This window comes from Drosophila albomicans, chromosome 3 (genome assembly GCF_009650485.2).
Source record: "Drosophila albomicans strain 15112-1751.03 chromosome 3, ASM965048v2, whole genome shotgun sequence".
Lineage (NCBI taxonomy): Eukaryota > Metazoa > Arthropoda > Insecta > Diptera > Drosophilidae > Drosophila > Drosophila albomicans.
In genome coordinates, this window is record NC_047629.2 from 32896467 (window position 1) to 32912764 (window position 16298).

At 35.8% G+C, this 16298-nt stretch overlaps 4 protein-coding genes across 6 annotated transcripts; 1 reads left to right on the plus strand and 3 right to left on the minus strand.

Moving 5' to 3' along the window:
• The first annotated feature begins 1046 nt into the window (after positions 1-1046).
• On the plus strand, positions 1047-3417 carry LOC117567563 (COMM domain-containing protein 4). Of its 2 annotated transcripts, none has more exons than XM_034247623.2 (4): positions 1047-1147; positions 2700-2840; positions 2901-3132; positions 3196-3417. In XM_034247623.2, exons 1-4 carry the CDS (start codon positions 1145-1147, stop codon positions 3414-3416), a joined length of 597 nt encoding a protein of 198 aa, XP_034103514.1. In that variant the 5' UTR covers positions 1047-1144; the 3' UTR covers position 3417. The 2 variants fall into 2 exon arrangements, with proteins under 2 accessions (XP_034103514.1, XP_051861449.1); XM_052005489.1 differs by lacking the exon at positions 1047-1147 and adding an exon at positions 2057-2193.
• LOC117567562 (leucokinin) lies at positions 1306-1932 on the minus strand. Its single transcript, XM_034247622.2, has one exon. The coding sequence runs from the start codon at positions 1930-1932 to the stop codon at positions 1306-1308; it is 627 nt and encodes a 208-aa protein (XP_034103513.1).
• Positions 3418-7219: 3802 nt separating the features above from the next.
• LOC117571730 (uncharacterized) lies at positions 7220-9520 on the minus strand. 2 transcript variants are annotated; one of them, XR_004572474.2, is made up of 4 exons: positions 9398-9520; positions 8853-9336; positions 8145-8792; positions 8002-8085 (listed from the first exon to the last, which is right to left on the minus strand). XR_004572474.2 is itself a non-coding variant. In XM_034254036.2 (3 exons), exons 1-3 carry the CDS (start codon positions 8209-8211, stop codon positions 7320-7322), a joined length of 780 nt encoding a protein of 259 aa, XP_034109927.1. In that variant the 5' UTR covers positions 8212-8579; the 3' UTR covers positions 7220-7319. The 2 variants fall into 2 exon arrangements, 1 of the variants encoding a protein (XP_034109927.1); XM_034254036.2 differs by lacking the exons at positions 8853-9336; positions 9398-9520 and adding an exon at positions 7220-7548 and having other exon boundaries at positions 7602-8085; positions 8145-8579.
• Positions 9521-9914: 394 nt separating this feature from the next.
• Positions 9915-10917, minus strand: LOC117569051 (circadian clock-controlled protein daywake-like). Its single transcript, XM_034250054.2, has 3 exons — positions 10814-10917; positions 10277-10757; positions 9915-10222 (listed from the first exon to the last, which is right to left on the minus strand). The coding sequence occupies exons 1-3, from the start codon at positions 10872-10874 to the stop codon at positions 10003-10005; spliced, it is 762 nt and encodes a 253-aa protein (XP_034105945.1). The 5' UTR covers positions 10875-10917; the 3' UTR covers positions 9915-10002.
• Positions 10918-16298: the final 5381 nt, after the last annotated feature.

Below are 16298 nucleotides of genomic sequence, written 5' to 3' on the forward strand. Positions count from 1 at the left end.
ATAATGGACAACACGGCAGTCAGGTATAGGGACTTGTTATTGAAAACCCGCCCACCTAATCTCATTAAATCGCGCTCTAATCAACTGTTTATAGTTTGCCCGAGAAAACCCCAAGCTAACAGTCGCGCCGTCTAAATAAAACAGCAAAAAAGCCTAGTAAAAATGCATGCGTTGTGGTTTATTTGTCGATTTGTTTTCCGATTATCAATTGGTTTAATGATTTTTTCGAATGTAGATTTGTGGCATAGCTCATTCGCGATTAGTTAACATTTGTTTTCAGCGTGTTCCCAGAGGCAAAGGCTTGGAGCTGAACCCTCGAACTGAGATGAGATAATTGAGCATTGCACATGCAATGTGAGTGACACTTTGCAGTTTCCATTCCCCACTGCATCCAGACATGGCTTACAAACATATTACTTATCGGCAAGGTTTACGGGTTTGTTGGTCCATGTCGTTGGCCACATCACCTTCGATTCGTACTCTATCTCTAATCAATCTCGGCTCATCAAAGCACAGTGTTGGGTCTGAAATTTACAGCAAAAGCAAAAAGTTGTTGACAAAGCTATTTGAGGTGAAAGATGGGTGTGTTCTTAAAAGTGATAAGTCACTTGAAGGCGTTGATCGTAAATTGATAAGAAACGAGCAAAGTTGAAAAGTTTATTTATTTACTCTTACATCCTATAGAATAGATTAAAAAATACGAAACTGTTTTTTATATAATGACTAGTAAACAGTTTAACACTCTGCTATTTAAAACTGTGAAATAAACCGCACAATGACTAAAACGATTAATCGACACGAATGATGTCGAATAATTTGTCATTTTTTTAGAAACTTTCAGCCATTTTGGGCTTCATTTCTTCTATTGTTGGTATTTGCAATTTATTAGCATGAATATTGAAAATATTACTTTATTTTATAAATTAAGCAAAACTTATTTGAGAAAAACAAGATCTATTACTGCAAATAATTTTCAAATATTTTCTAGCCGTTTTTTTTCATACTTCTGGCAGCTCTGGTGCGCGAGTCCAATAAAAGTTATCGATATATTTGAGCAATTGTGGTGGCAGACGATTACGTGTTGTCATTCCTAAAACGCTAGTATACAAAATCAAAACAATTAGTTGAACAATTTTTCACAAGGATGGTAAGTAACCCTCTCGTTGCATATTTATTATTAATATTCAAACATTTAGAGTAAACTGATTGAGTGGCATTTCATACATATCTGGAATGAGTTTAATAGATGAGGACAATAATAATAGTGCTGCATCAAACAAATGCATTGATTGGCACTTCTCTGCTCTAATAGTAGTTGTGATCCATGCCTGCGGCGCCCGAGACAATCGCCACTGTCTCCGGGAATCCCTGTGAATCCTGTGAGCGCTTGCCACCCCACGAGTGGAAACGCTGCTTCTTGCCAAGCACAACCGAGTTTCGTTTATCGTCGCGCTGCAACTTGAAGCGGCAACGCTCGATGACCGCATCCCGAATAATGGTCGCAAACTCCACGTCGTTGAACTGGGCCATCAGCAGCTTGAAGAAGGCCCAGATTTCACCTCGCTGCGATGTTGGTGGTGGTGCATATTGATGGAACAACCAGGCATCAGACATAGCGCCATCCTCAGGCGTCACAGGACGTGCATTGTACGCATCACAAACATCCTCAAAGCTAAGTATAGCCTGGAGTATGAACTTGCGATACTTGGCCAGCTGGAGCTCACAGGTGTTCAGCTGCTGATCCGTAGATGGGTTCGTGGGCAGCGCATAGGATTGCCTGCAGATGGCCAACAGCAAGAGCACACGCCAAATTTGCAACATTCTGAGTCTTTTCGCTGGGATTAATCCTCGTTGGAATACACTTGACACAATAGGAAATATGGCGTGTACTCGTAGATTAGCAATGAGCAACTGTGCAGGCAATTGGCACATCCAATGTCCTTATATACGCGCCAAGCGGCAAGGCTGTCCACACCATCCCATATCAACCACCCACTTGACGGCTGTCAACTTTGAAGTTCATAAAATAATTATAAAACGTTCGTCGTTTACATTTCTAAACCGTTACACACGGCTAAAGAGCGAGTCCTAATAAGCGACGCCGCCTTTTTTGGATCTGGAGGTGGAGAAGAAGGATTCCGGCAACAAGTGTCATAAATTTACGGCGTGCTCTTAAGCTACTAACTGCTGGTCGTTAGTATTTCGTATTTGTTGTTTATTTTTTTTGCTCCCCCGTTGAAAATTTATTAATCCTGGCCATAGATAAACGTGACGCGCACTTGCAAACTGTTGAAATGCTGCTTCGAGTTTTGCCTTATATGTTACAAGCTGTTCATTAGCTTGTGGCTGTCACCCCCATTCCCCATTCACCCCATTTACCCCACTCCATTGCAATTGTGCAACCCTTTTTGGGGGCGGCTGCCGTTTGTCGAGACAGTTGTTGAATGTACGAGTACAAATTGCTTGCTGATTAGCAGGCAAGCGTATGAAATTAATCATATGCAAATATGCTACACTTTACGCATTTCTTTCACTCGAACTTCTGGTTTAGCCCACTTGTTGCGGACCCCGGCTCTTTAATTTACTCGGAACGTGACGAAAACGCCCGTCGAGACGTTGGTGTTGTCTTCCCACACATAACTGTTTTAGCCGGTTGTCACATATCTTTCAGATACTTTTCTTTTTTTCTGTATTTGTAGAAGTTTCGCTTCTGCTGTGAAGGCGATTGTCCTGATTGGGTATTAGCTGAAATCATTTCCACTCTCTCCAATCTGAGTATCGACAACTTAGAGCAGTTGGCGCAACTGGTGGCCAAACGCATTACTGGCGAACCATTCGAGGTAAGCATTATTTGAAGAGAATGCAAATAGTATCTCTAATTATCGTCAATTTATTTGCAGGAGAGTGCTATTCGGACACTCACATCGGGTGTAACAGACGATGGAAAAACTGCTGTCGCCTGTGTGCATTATATGCTCACCAATGCGGCTCGCTACGGCTGCTCCGAGAAGATCTTCAATGTGGAAATACAACAGCTCGGCTTGCCCAAGGATCATGCGGCAGCCATGTGTCGTGTTCTGCACACACATGCCGATGCCATACGACAGAAATTAATAGATAAAGCGTTTAGAAGTAGGTCATGGCACATATCTTTTACCATATTATGTTGTAATGGAATTTCATTTGCATTTTCAGTTAATGAACTGCAGAGCGTTCGAAATGTTACCTCGCTGGGGGAGACACCCCAAAATTGTGCCACCTTGGAACTGAAAATCTCGCAAGAATTGGTCGATGGACTACCCAAAGATACCACGCATACTGTAAATATTGAATGTGCGCAGTTGGGAGCTCTGCTCGACGAAATGAAATTGGCCCGTGATATAATGCTTAAATACGAAAATAAAGAAAGTACGTAGATTTAGAATTGATTTACTGAATTTAAGCGGTGGGAAAAAACACTTTCATAACTCGGAAACAGTCGAGAAATGTGAAATTTATTTTATATACTTAATTTAATATTTTGTTGTACTCAAATTAACAAAAACCAAATTTTTAGCTTTTGAAAATATTCAAAAATGTTGGGAAATAATTTTTAGTATTTTAATACCAAAAGGTATCTACAGTCAAGTTTTCAACCGGGGAATTTGGAAATTATTGTATGCGCAAGAATTTCCCGAATTGATGTCGCATTCGCTAAGGGTTTAAGTCTCTGCTGATGTTGCCAACGCTTTGAGAGGGAATTAGTATTGCCAACTTTTGCAAGGAAAGGGACAGTTGCTGCAATTTGAATATAAATGGAAGAAGGGAAATTACTTATTTTTAATTAATTTTATTTGGATTAATTTAAAATAAAATGCCGATAAATGCTAATGGCCTTCTTTCTAGTGTTCGTGATATTTTGTAACAATAGTTTCATTTATATATAAAAAAAACTGAAAATTTGCGCCTAAGTCTAACGATATATTTAAGGGTTTATTATTTTTATTTGTTATTTCACAAAAAAAGTTAAAAGAATTTATAACTCTGCAGTAGTGTATTTTATATTTCAAACGCTTTGAAGAAGGCATTCTTGGGGAGATATATTGTTTGTGCTCCCCCATTATATCCTTACATGATAATCAGATGAATTCTATTAGAATAATATAATCTAATACTATTTCATATGAGTTGTCGTTACGCTCTTATCGCCCACCCCAAAATAAATTACAGTCATAAATGTCACCAAAAATCAACCACAGATTTAACCCTTTTTTGACCCAAAATTCCGACTGCTCCACCTCCGTAGAAAATTCAGCATGAACTGTATCAAATTTAATCAACTGGCGTGCAACCTGCGCAAGGACTTTTAACTACCTTTGCCCAATTATTAATTATAAGCTAACGTGCAGCGTAAATAAAGTGAAATTTGTTAATAAAAGATGGGTAAAAAGTTAACCCTTTCTTCCTTAAAATACTCAACGCAGACAGAGCCTCCCCAAACCATTTGATTCAATTGCCTTCCTTGCCTTATCATCCTCTTGGCCACGGCAATTACCGGCGCATCCTTTTGGTCCTTGACTGCGTGTGCAGGCCAGGTTATTAAAAATTATCTGCAGCAGCAAAAAAGCACAGCAGCACAACAAAACAAAAAAAAAGAAAATAATAAAAATATAAAAAGAAATTTCAATTAAAAAACGCAAAAAAGAATAAATTAATTTTGCTACAATTTCTAATTATGAGCAGCTGCGCAGCGTTAAATGTCAGGCCAAAAGTCGCGCTTAGCTGTTTTGTTATTTTCATTTTCATTTTTTCTTTTTTTGATTCCTTTTCAACAAATTTGGCTGTATTATTTTTTCAATTAAACTTGACCATGTCAAAAAGTCACGAAAGTCGCGAAGTTCTAGAGCGTGAGTATCCTGTAAATAAAATGTTGTTGAAATGGGGTAGTTTTTTAAATGTATAAAGTGCAATTTAGGAAAGAGATATTTAGTGATAGATGGAAATAAATATTTAATGATCTTTTATTTCAATTTACACATTTATCCTATTTATACATTATTATAATATAAGAAATTATGTATGGTTGACTATTTTTTTTAAAATATATCTTATAAGGATAGTTTTCTAGATTATTGAATATGAAACTTACATATTTGTAAATTTCTTATTGTCTCATATACATCACTTGCTCGCTATACATTCAACTTTTGATTGCTGCGCTGCGCTTTTTTCTTGAGTTCAATTTTTTTTTCGTCGGCCACATGTTGCTGACACTTGCAGAAGTCGCTCCGTGTCCCTGTTTTCATTCTCCTCCCCCATGTCCGATTCCTCCACTCTCATTTCAGTCTGCATTTGAGCTTTGATTTATGATTGCCTCTCTCCATTCGCCTTATGAACATTGTCACCTGTGCAAGCCTTAATTAAATTTCCTGTTCAAGATTCCAATGAACTGCAGCATTGATTTTGTGCGTGTTTCCTAATCCAATATTATTGTGAGCGAGGTAAATAAGTGTACCAATTACTCAGGCAACTATTTGGCTAACATTTAATTTTAGTTGCTGCTATTTGCGCAAAATCATATCCAAACATTTGCCAGGGTCCACAAAGGAAGGGACCTACATTTGGCACATTTGGGGGGAAAACAATTCGTGTAAACAAGGCGGCAATGTCAACAAAATGGGCGGCAATGTCACGTAATACAAGTTTTGGATGGAGAAGTACGAGTACTCGCATTGCCAAGCGTATAACGGCAACCAAAACTTGTTTGATGCCTGCCAAAAAGCGAATGGTGACATGGGTAGTTTGAAAAGTTGTTGGGAAAAGCGACAGCTTACAATTTATAAAAGTTTTATTTAAATTACAACGTTTAAGTAAAAATCGATAACAAATTTAGAATGATTGTGTAACATAAATATTTAATTCCATTATAATTTCATAAATATTGGTGCATCCGCATAAAAGAGGTTCAAGTTTCTCTATAAGCTAAGAGGAATATCCGTAAAGGAAGTATTTACAGGAACAAATTTTCCAACGAATTCGATATGTTGACAAACCCATAAGTATTTTCAGTGTAAATATAAAGAAATATTTTCTTTTATGCAATTCCGATAAGTGCAATTTTGTAAATATTTTCTTCACATATAATTTTATCAAATAAAACTGAAATGTACATATTTAAATAAGAGGAAAGTTTAGCTTACTATTCTTACAAATTTCCATATTTCTTAGGCAACCCTCGCAGCCTATATTGTACTAGGTACGTCATAGTCCCCCCTCCGTCTTTCACTTTGGCATTTGTAATCTTGCTGGCTGGCAACGCCCAAACATGTGTACCGTTTGTTTGGGACTCCTCTCCTCTGCCCTGTCCTCGATTCGGCGATGCTGTCACATTACGCGCCTGTTACCATATCTTTACAACTGTATCTACAACACAGCACTTACTATTCTCGTATGACAAAGCACAAAACTTAAAAACCGTATGCATGTGATTTGAGGACAATCCGCTACCCGCTACCCGCAGCCCTCTAACCCACCAAATATCCGCCACCCATCGGGTGGATGAGACAACGCACAAGTGTCAGCCTTTTTTTTTTGCGTTTGGGTTTCTGTTTAACTCAATGAGTGTGTGGTCGAGGCTGAGAGTTGGCCGGATGGTGGTGAGCCTGCCGTTTAGCAGCTAGTACTTCCGTACTTGTTCGTTCCGGTTTTTAGTTTAGCGCTCAATGTCAACCCCTGGTGGGTGGGCCACTTTAGCCACCCTTCGGATGTTTTTCCCTGTTCTTGGGGTCTTTCGCGTTCAAATGTCTGGAAACGCTTTTTGACTTTTTCAATTTGACTTTTGTGCATTTGTGTAGCCATGATTCGAGCCTTATTCCCCCTTATATGTAATAATGATATAAATGTTTCGCTAAATGCCTACGTATTTGGCACAAGTGGGTAGGGGAGACTTGCTCTGGGCATCATTTAATTTGATGAGGTTTTCAAGGGAAGACAAGGCAACAGACAGCGAAGGAATAACTATAGAGTTCTTATAATAATATTAAATCTTTACTTCGATTTTGAACAGATTCGTATAATCATATTGAATATTGACTTCAATTTGGAAGAGATATGTCACATATACAGAATTGATATTAAATTTTTAAATATAAAAATATATAATTACTAGAAATGAGGTTAATTTAATTAAAGTTTGCACACACACCAATAGAGATACATTTAATTTTGTACATTGCTCCCAAAAATCTTATAAGATACATAGAAGTAAATATTTGTAACTTAAGCATAATTTGTTCCTTCTGGAATAAGGACATTTGATTGCAAAACTTCTCGTTTGACTATTATAAAGCATTTTCTTGAGTTTCAGTCAAATCAGGTAAAAACATGTCATCGTATGAATTATTTTCAAATGTCTCCTTGATCATGCCCAGAAACAAGCCAGAAAATATTTCTAATATCTTTGCTTCCAATTCATTCCAAACTTCAAGCCAGCGAATGTTAAAAAGACGATTCACCAGGTTTGTTAGATCAGTGTTCTCCTCAAACAGGTCTTGCATCCATAAAATCCAGCTACACTTTCAAATAATTATCAATTATTATTTCAATTTATTGAAATCACTTACCGATCTATTTTGACATTTGGCACCAGTTCGTAAATTTTGAGATAACGTTTGTTATTCCGAAATTCAATTGTGCCTTTTAGTTTAAGAGTGAACCGCAGATTCTGAAAATCAGATGTCGATTCACCCTTTAAATCCATTGTGATAAGCAATATATGACGACGGGCGCAATAGTGACCTTTGTGAATTAAGCTCGGTATACGACCTGAGATTGTGAGGTGTTGGGCTGTGGGATCTTTCTCGAAACCCTCGACTTCAGTGATAGTTGTATTCTCAAAACCGTAAATAATTTGTTTGGTTAAGTTTAAACTCATCCAAATGGGTCCCGATTGATCAGTTTCAATGAGGATAGAATCTCTTATATCGACCACGTCAATTGGCTTTAGTCCAATTTTTGGTATGCCTTTGGGATACTTTTTTATAACGTGATTCATTGAATCGATAATGCATTTCTCAGCTCCAAAGTGACATTTATTGATTTCCTCAGCTGCAAATGTGATTTTGTATCTTTTGTATATTTAATATTTATGTGTAATTTTTACTTACGTAAAGATATAGATAGGCATGAAGTTGCCATTAGAAGTAAATTAAATGCTAAGCATATTGGAATCATTTTTGTTTATTTGAATATTTTCTCAAATTCTACACACATCAAACTTAGAAGCTTCTTTTATACTAAGCTCACAATAGCAATGAACTACTAAAATCGACTTAAGTCTAGAACTTGTTAAACAGCTTTAATACTGGCATTACAGTATAGGGGATTCACTGTATTTAATATAATATTTGTCAGACTGAGAGCGGAAGAGAGCACAAATGCAATTACGAGTGCATAAAACAAGTATTCCTGCATTGATTAAATAAATTCATTCAAATATTTATGTGGAATAGCAATAAAAATAATCGTAATGCTTAAGTAGATATAACCGGATTCTATTGTTAGTAAATATCTTTACATATTAAAATAATGTTTACAACTAATTGTAGTAAAATAAATCAGGCAGAAACATGTCGTCATATGAAATCTTATTGAATGTATCTTGAACCAGGCTGAGAAAGACTTTTGAAAATGATTCCAACACCACTGGTTCCCATTCGTTCCAAATCTCCAGCCAGCGTTCATTAAATAATTTATTCACAATTATTGTTAAATCGGTGTTCTCTCTAAATAGATCTTCCATACGTACTATCCATCTACAATCGGAGGCATACATATATCATTGAAGGTCTTATTTCATTTTTGGAAACACTTACCTATCTATTTTGACAATGGGAAGTACTTGGTAGAGCTTCAGATAACGTTTATTATTTCTAAATTCTATTTGTCCTTTCAGTTTAAGTTTGAATTTGAGATTTTGAAATTCTGATGCAGAGTCTCCAGAAAGATTTATTGGAATAACCGAGAGATGACCTCTCGCAGTGAAGTGACCTTTGTGAATTAAACGAGGTATTCGACCCCAGATCGTGAGGTATTTCTTAGTGGGATCCTTGTCGAATCCTTCCACTTTTGTAATGGTCGTATTCTCAAATCCATGGTTAAGTGCCTTAGTTATGTTTACCACTACCCAGAGTCCTCCATTTTCGCGAGTTCGCACGAGATTCATATCGCCAATGTCGACGACATCAATTGGATTAAGTCCAATTTGTGGTAATCCTTTCGAATAATGTTTTATGACGTAATTCATTGAATCAACCAGACATTTCGAAGCTCCAAAATGACATTTCTGAATATCCTCTGCTGCAAAAGTAAGTTGATTGTAAGTTAATAATAATTTTATTTGATTAATTTCTTGACTTACGAAAGGCAATGCAAAAAGTTGTCATCAGAAGTAGTAAATGAATAGATAAAATATTTTGAATCATCTTTTTTAAGCAATGTGCAATACTTAATTGCAAATTTAGAGACGTGTGTGTCGAGCTTAGCAGCCCCGGATAAACTAAGTAGCAAACATGCAATGCACAACTAAAATTGACATAAATTGAAAACCAGTTCAACAACTTGAATACTCGAAATACAGTAATCATTCCGACTTGAGAACGCTTCTGCCGCAATTACGTGTTTCTAATGAAAATCTTTATGATTTCCATATTAATTGCTTAGAGGTTTTAAGATACTTCTTAATAAGTATTTACTGTACTCTACTGTTGTAAGTGCGGAAGCTGGAAATAGATTTCATTGATCTCGTGTTGTTGACAACTTTTATTTAAATGTATTTTCTCAAAATGTAAATATTGAAAGCTTTTATGTTTTCTTATATCCGGTTTCTAAAGCGAGAAATTGTTTATACAAATGAAAGCTTTGCTAAGAAAATTTTCTGATTTGTAATTATCTGCACTTCATAAATATATTTATAACTTTTACATCAATTCATATTAGAAAATTCTTTTTATTTAATTTACTTTATCAAGTCAATTTATCTTCTGAATCCGGTAAAAACAAATCATCGTATGAAACTTTATCGAACACATCCTTAATCAGTCCCAAAAAGACGCCAGAAAACGAATTCAAAATTGTCGGTTCCCATTCATTCCAAATCTCAAGCCAATTATCATTAAAAATTCGATTAACAATGATTGTCATATCGGAGTTTTCCGTGAAAAGATCCTCCATCCAGATAACCCAGCTATAATGAAGCGAATATTTACACTATGTAAAATCATGCTGTTTAAATACTTACCGACTTATTTTGACAATTGGAGTTAGTTCATATATCTTTAAATATCGTTTATTATTTCGAAATTCGATGATGCTCTTCAGTTTAAGAGTGAATTTCAGATTTTGAAATTCCGATAAACTTATACCCGACAGATTAGCTTTAACCAAATATATTTGTCCTACGGCTTTGAAAAAACCCTTGTGAATTAACACGGGTATATGGCCAGAGATATTCAGATGTGTGGCTGTGGGATCTTTGTTGAAGCCCTGGACACTTGTGATGGTCGTATTCTCAAAACCATAATTAATTTGATTCGTCAAGTTAATGTTAATCCAAGTGGATGTAATTGCATGTCCTACAAGATTGAGGTCTGCAATATCGACAACATCGATTGGCTTCACACCAATTTCTGGTATTCCCTTTCGATAATGTTTTATGACGTAATTCATTGAGTCGACTAAACATTTTTCATCGCCAAAGTGACATTTCTGTACTTCCTCCGCTGTAAATGTGGAATATATGAAAATTCTATATTTTTGAAGTGTTTTTGTAACTTACGAAATGCTTTGCAGAGAGTCGCTAATAGAAGAAAATTCAAAGAATATTTAATAAATGACATCTTTTGTCTAACTAATATAGTTATGTAGTGTGTTTAGAGCTTAGTTGCTTGGCTTAGACTGAATTAACCACATGGCGTAGACAACTAAAATCATCGTAAAGTGAGAACCAGTCAAACAGCTTCAATGCTCTCAGTACAGTAAATACTCAGCTATTCGAATTGTGATTATTATATAATAAAGTAAAAGTCAGCATATAACATAACTAATTGAAAATATAAACTAGAATTAGAATTTAGGCCGACATAGTTTTTAATATTTAAATTTTATTTTGCAATGCAGAGAGTATGAATGAAAGAGAAACTCAGCTGGATTGAAAAAGAGCGTTGCAGGTTTTGTTGCTTTGATTATGTGCATTTATTAAAAGTTGTTGTTAGTTATAATTAAAATGAATTAAATAAATGTCATTAAGCTTTGCTATAACGAATTCTTAACACTTGTTCAATTACAATTTTCTAATTCTACTAAAAATATTCATTGATGCCGATTACTTATTCTACTCGAGTCGAAAGTCCTATCTGAATGTTCTATATTCATATGAACTTCTTGCTTTGAATGCTGGCAACACCTGAGCATAAAAAGTTAGCGTTGCCCATTCGCATTTCGGTTCCCATTCCAGTTTCCGTTTCCGCTCGCTTATGCAGATTGACTGCTTCACATTAATCAACGCATAAATTTAACGCATTATTATTTATGTGCCTGCTCTCAACGTCTGTTTCGACGATGTTGTTGTTGTTGATATTGTTGTTGTTGTTGCGGATTTCATTTCAAAAATAGAAATTGTTTTACAAATGTCACGCCCCAAAAACCAAACTCCTCCATTACATGGCGGGGGTGGTAAGAAAATAAATGGCGCTAAAATGATTCAATTACGCTGAGTCAAAAAAAAAAAAAAAAAAAAAAATACAGAAGAAAAGTGGAAACAGGTGGCAAGTTAGGCGACAAATTCTTGGAATGAAAAGGCGTGGCATGAGCACAATTTTTAGACGTGTTTATTGGCGACAGCAGCAGCGGCTGCAGCTGCGTTCCTTTGCGTTGTGCTCTCTGAAAATGTAATAAGCGAAAATAAGATTTTAATTGCCACTTTATGGGTTTGCGTTAAATGCCATTTTAATACCACCCAAAGAGGTGCTAAAGAGCTCAGGCAAACACCTGAGGGTGAATGCTCGAGACGTAGTCGGGAGTCATATAAAGATGCTCATACTATATCCAGCTAATTGCTGTATGCTCATCCAATTCAATGCTATTTGTGCGCATCAATGATAGCTTTTGGTTTGAGTATTGCAGAGCAAGGGTAGAAGACAGCTTTACTTTTAGCTTGCGATGTTTGCTATTGCGCATTTGCTTGGATTTCGCTTTGGTGCCCCAGCGAGGCTAATGCGCAATTTCCACTCCCAACATCCTTGTGCTTCACGCTCCACTGCACAGACCAAAAGATACAAAGAGTGAGAGTGAGAGAGAGAGAGAGCTATCATATCTTTTAAGTGGGTTCGCCACGGTCTTTGCGTCCATTTAGGGTTAGCCCTTTATTTTTGTGGATTTTTTGGTACCCGGGGTTTTGCACTTTATTTAATGTTGGTTTTATTGTCAACGCAAGTAAATCAAACTTGTCATTTATTTATGATTTCATTAGTTAAATTGCTATTGTATGGCAATAAAAGTTTAAGTTAAAATTATTTATCAACTTTTTAGGCAGCATGCCTTGCCATTGTTTTCGTTTTTAATTCTCTCAAAATTTGTTCCCCTGAAGTTTTCTGTTCTCGTTCTTATAAGTGAGTTTTCCATTCTCGGTCTTCCCTTATCTATTTATCATATATCATTAAACTTAGATCTTTACGTTTGTAAGCTCAAAACATGCACTCTTCTTGGGACAATTTCTTTAATATCAAAAATTGCACAGTTTATATCTAATTGATGTGATTATTTTATCGAGCACAACATGTGGATGAAGTGCTGTCGCTTTGGTTGCGGTATTCCAGTGCCAAACAATTGTCGAGGATCGCCGTGCTGCAGCTCATCATGTGGTTCATGTTCACCTGGCTGCTCAATGTCCTGTATTACTTGCTGTGGGAGCTGCCCAGAGACTTGCTGCGGTCCACAATGTGAATCTTGCTTTGATCCCGCTTGGTTCAGTTGGCTGGCACCACGATTCTGTGGCTCCTGTTGCTCCAGACGCTGTTGTTAAGCTAAATCTGGACAACAGAAATAATTACATCAATTAGTTAAATAAAGAATTGCAAAAAAAGTTATACTTTTGGTTGTGCAATTTTATTGCAATGAGTGTAGTTGAGCTAAAAACTGACAATTATTGTTGGAAGTTTATTTGATAACATCATTAAATTTAGTTTTAAGCTCAACTTTTACACAAAAGAAAACTTATAGAGACATTTTTATATTTTGATTTTTTTTAATGAAATTACGAAATATACTAGAATTATTAGTATTTAAATTATATATTGGATTTATATATATATTTAAGGTAAATAGTATAAATACTTACTTTAATTGTAGTATGTAAATTATGTAAAGGGTTAACATATAAATATGACGGAAGTTGTTTCCTATTTTTAATTTATTGAAAAATATTCGTATATAGAATTTGTTGTTAGACCCGCTACCCATAGGGTAGAAGGGTATTATAACTTTGTGCCGACAGGAAATGTATCTAACAGGTAGAAGGAGGCTTCTCCGACCCTATAAAGTATATATATTCTTGATCAGCGTCAAGAGCCGAGACGATCTAGCCATGTCCGTCTGTGTGTCTGTCCGTCTGTGTGTCTGTCCGTCTGTCCGTGTGAAACACTGGATCTCAGAGACTATAAGAGATAGAGCAATAATTTTTTTTCGACAGCATTTGTTATCTTTGCACGCAGATCAAGTTTGTTTCAAATGTTTACCACGCCCACTTCCGCCCCCGCACATCAAAAAAATCGAATAACAAGCGTAATTTTAAACCTAGAGTTAGGAATTTTGATACATACAATAACAACTATAGTGGTTATGATTCCTGAGAATTTGGTTGCGATCAGATAATAATTGTGGAAGTTATTAAAGAAATAATTTTTTATGGGCATAAACGCCTACTTACTAGGGCTCTTAGTTGCTTTGGCCGACAATCTGGTATATTGTGCCGTATATGGTATATTTTGAATGATGTACTATATCAATATACCAAACATACCATTTTGTGTATTTTTAGTATTTTTTAGTATTTTCGGTATATTTGGAAAATAATATCGCAATATTTTGCCTTGATTAAAAATGGGTAGCGGGTATCTCACAGTCGAGCACACTCGTATGTAACTTTCTTACTTGTTTTTTTTTTGTAAGACTTAAATAAATAATATATCAGAATTGTTAGTATTAAAATTATGTATTGGGTTAATGTACATACTGAATTTAACAACTATAAATACTTATTATGGTTGTTTGAATTTAAATTATGTATTGCAAATGCAAGTTAATGATAGATAAGTGATTTCTTCTAAGTAATTCAAATTAATTAAATAAATATGTGATTGTTAGTATTAGTGCTTAAATTTTCCAATATACGAATAAATATTTCATATTTAACAATTCCATCTGTGCTTCATTTGAATGACATTATTTAGCAAATAGCTAAGGGCAATATACCTGAAGCTAAGCTAAAATCAATCGTAAAATAGTAATAAATATTTATTTACAACAATGATTGTTGTTGTTTCGGCTGCTGTTGCTGTGTTGTAACACATGTAAAGATTATAAAAATGAATTTTTATTGTTGACCAAGACATCAAGACATCAGCGACCCAAAGCGTACCCAAATCCCTGCACTCAAATTTTAAAATCAAGAATTGACGATTATGCAAAAATCCACAACACACACACACACACACACACGTACACAGAGAGAACACCTTTATGGCTGGGCGAATTTGTGGCAAGGGTCTCCATATGATTTCTTGCCACCTCTTGAGTATGACATTTGTTTTATGCCTACGCTCAGGCTGCGGTCCCATAAAAGCCTACGTCTTGGGGAACACATGAGGACTGCCAGGCGATAAAAGTTAAATATGCAAAGATGAAAATCTATAATTTTTTATGTGCTTTTTCTGCGACACCAAAACGGGCGGGTTCACGGCACACGGCCATGTTGCCACATTATGTTGCCATTTTTATGTTGCACACTCGTTTGTTGTTTTTCTGTTGCTGTTTTGTGTTTTTTTTTTTTTTTTTTTTTGTTTAGCTTTGTGGGACTAATTTGCCCCCATCTTCGTCTGGTTTGCAATTTGTTGCGGTTTTTCGGCATTGCCGAAATTTGCGCAATTTTTACGATCCGAGATTTGCACGAATTATATACATTTTTTTTTATAGTTTTACAATATGTCGACTCTGTTTAGCCATCAAAGTTGCATTTGCTGTTGTTTTGTATTGAATTATGTTTTGTGTGTTTCCGCTTATTGTTGCGATTTTCAGCTTTTGGAGTGAGACTCTCTCGGTCACAGGTGCAGCAGACGCCTGGGGGAAATCAATTGGTAAATGACTAATATTAGCAGCTTTTGTTGGCTATTTTATTTGCTTTTCAGCAGAGCTGCCATAGTTGAAAGTTATTAAATAAGTTTGCAAAGTTTTGCGACCAATTTTAGATTATTAAAATGTTCGAAAATTAGTTTTACTTAATTTGAAAATAGAGAGAGAGAGAGCAAGCTGACTTAGTCAGTGAGTCAAAGAAGAGGTAATTTTAGTTCAGGATCATTTGAAATTGAGTTAGGCTGTGATTAAATGTAATTATGATAAATACTGATCAATTTTTTCAACAGTCTTCATAATTTGTAACCGGCTATGTTTTGATACACTATGTAAAATTGTTTAATTCCTTTGGAAATACTTTTGAAATTCAGCTATTTTACTTTTATTCATTTTCTTCATTAAATGAGTTTCTGATTCTATAAAATATAAAATCTTCGTTGAGCAGATTTATATTAGTTGGAAAACCCTTGTCAATAAAATTGTAATACCCTAGCTTATGGTCAATATAATTTTAAAGGTTTAGCGCAAAAAAAATGTCAACACGTGTTTGGGTTAACACCCTTAAGATATGACAACCTCCCCAGCTCAATGTTTTGCCCACTTTTTAATGTCTGTTTGGGTGAAAACAAATCCCACGATTTGTAAGCTCTGTAAAATGTTATCTCTAATGATTAGAATTTAAATTTTTGGCGCATAATTTACATGAACATTAAACGAGCAGCAAGCCACGACATCCACATGAATGATGAGGCGTCGGCACGCGGCCAACCGCAGATACCCTGCCCGCCTCCTTCTCCTTCTCCTCCAGCTTCTGCTTCTGTTTCGCCCTCCTCTTCATCATCCGTCTACTTCCTTTTTCCGTGTTGCCGCCTCTGTCAATCCGTTGGATGTGCCAACAGGCAACTATTAAACGCTTA

Bases quoted from the DNA above. Each gene is read 5' to 3' on its own strand.
- LOC117567563 (XM_034247623.2), top strand. The intron at 2,841-2,900 runs GTAAGCATTATT...ATTTATTTGCAG, and splicing joins TTACTGGCGAACCATTCGAG to GAGAGTGCTATTCGGACACT. The intron at 3,133-3,195 runs GTAGGTCATGGC...TTGCATTTTCAG, and splicing joins AATAGATAAAGCGTTTAGAA to TTAATGAACTGCAGAGCGTT.
- LOC117567562 (XM_034247622.2), bottom strand. From the start codon at position 1,932: ATGTGCCAATTGCCTGCACAGTTGCTCATTGCTAATCTACGAGTACAC.
- LOC117571730 (XM_034254036.2), bottom strand. From the start codon at position 8,211: ATGATTCCAATATGCTTAGCATTTAATTTACTTCTAATGGCAACTTCA. The intron at 8,086-8,144 runs GTAAGTAAAAAT...TCACATTTGCAG, and splicing joins ATGCCTATCTATATCTTTAC to CTGAGGAAATCAATAAATGT. The intron at 7,549-7,601 runs GTAAGTGATTTC...TTGAAAGTGTAG, and splicing joins CCAAATGTCAAAATAGATCG to CTGGATTTTATGGATGCAAG.
- LOC117569051 (XM_034250054.2), bottom strand. From the start codon at position 10,874: ATGTCATTTATTAAATATTCTTTGAATTTTCTTCTATTAGCGACTCTC. The intron at 10,758-10,813 runs GTAAGTTACAAA...CCACATTTACAG, and splicing joins GACTCTCTGCAAAGCATTTC to CGGAGGAAGTACAGAAATGT. The intron at 10,223-10,276 runs GTAAGTATTTAA...GCTTCATTATAG, and splicing joins CCAATTGTCAAAATAAGTCG to CTGGGTTATCTGGATGGAGG.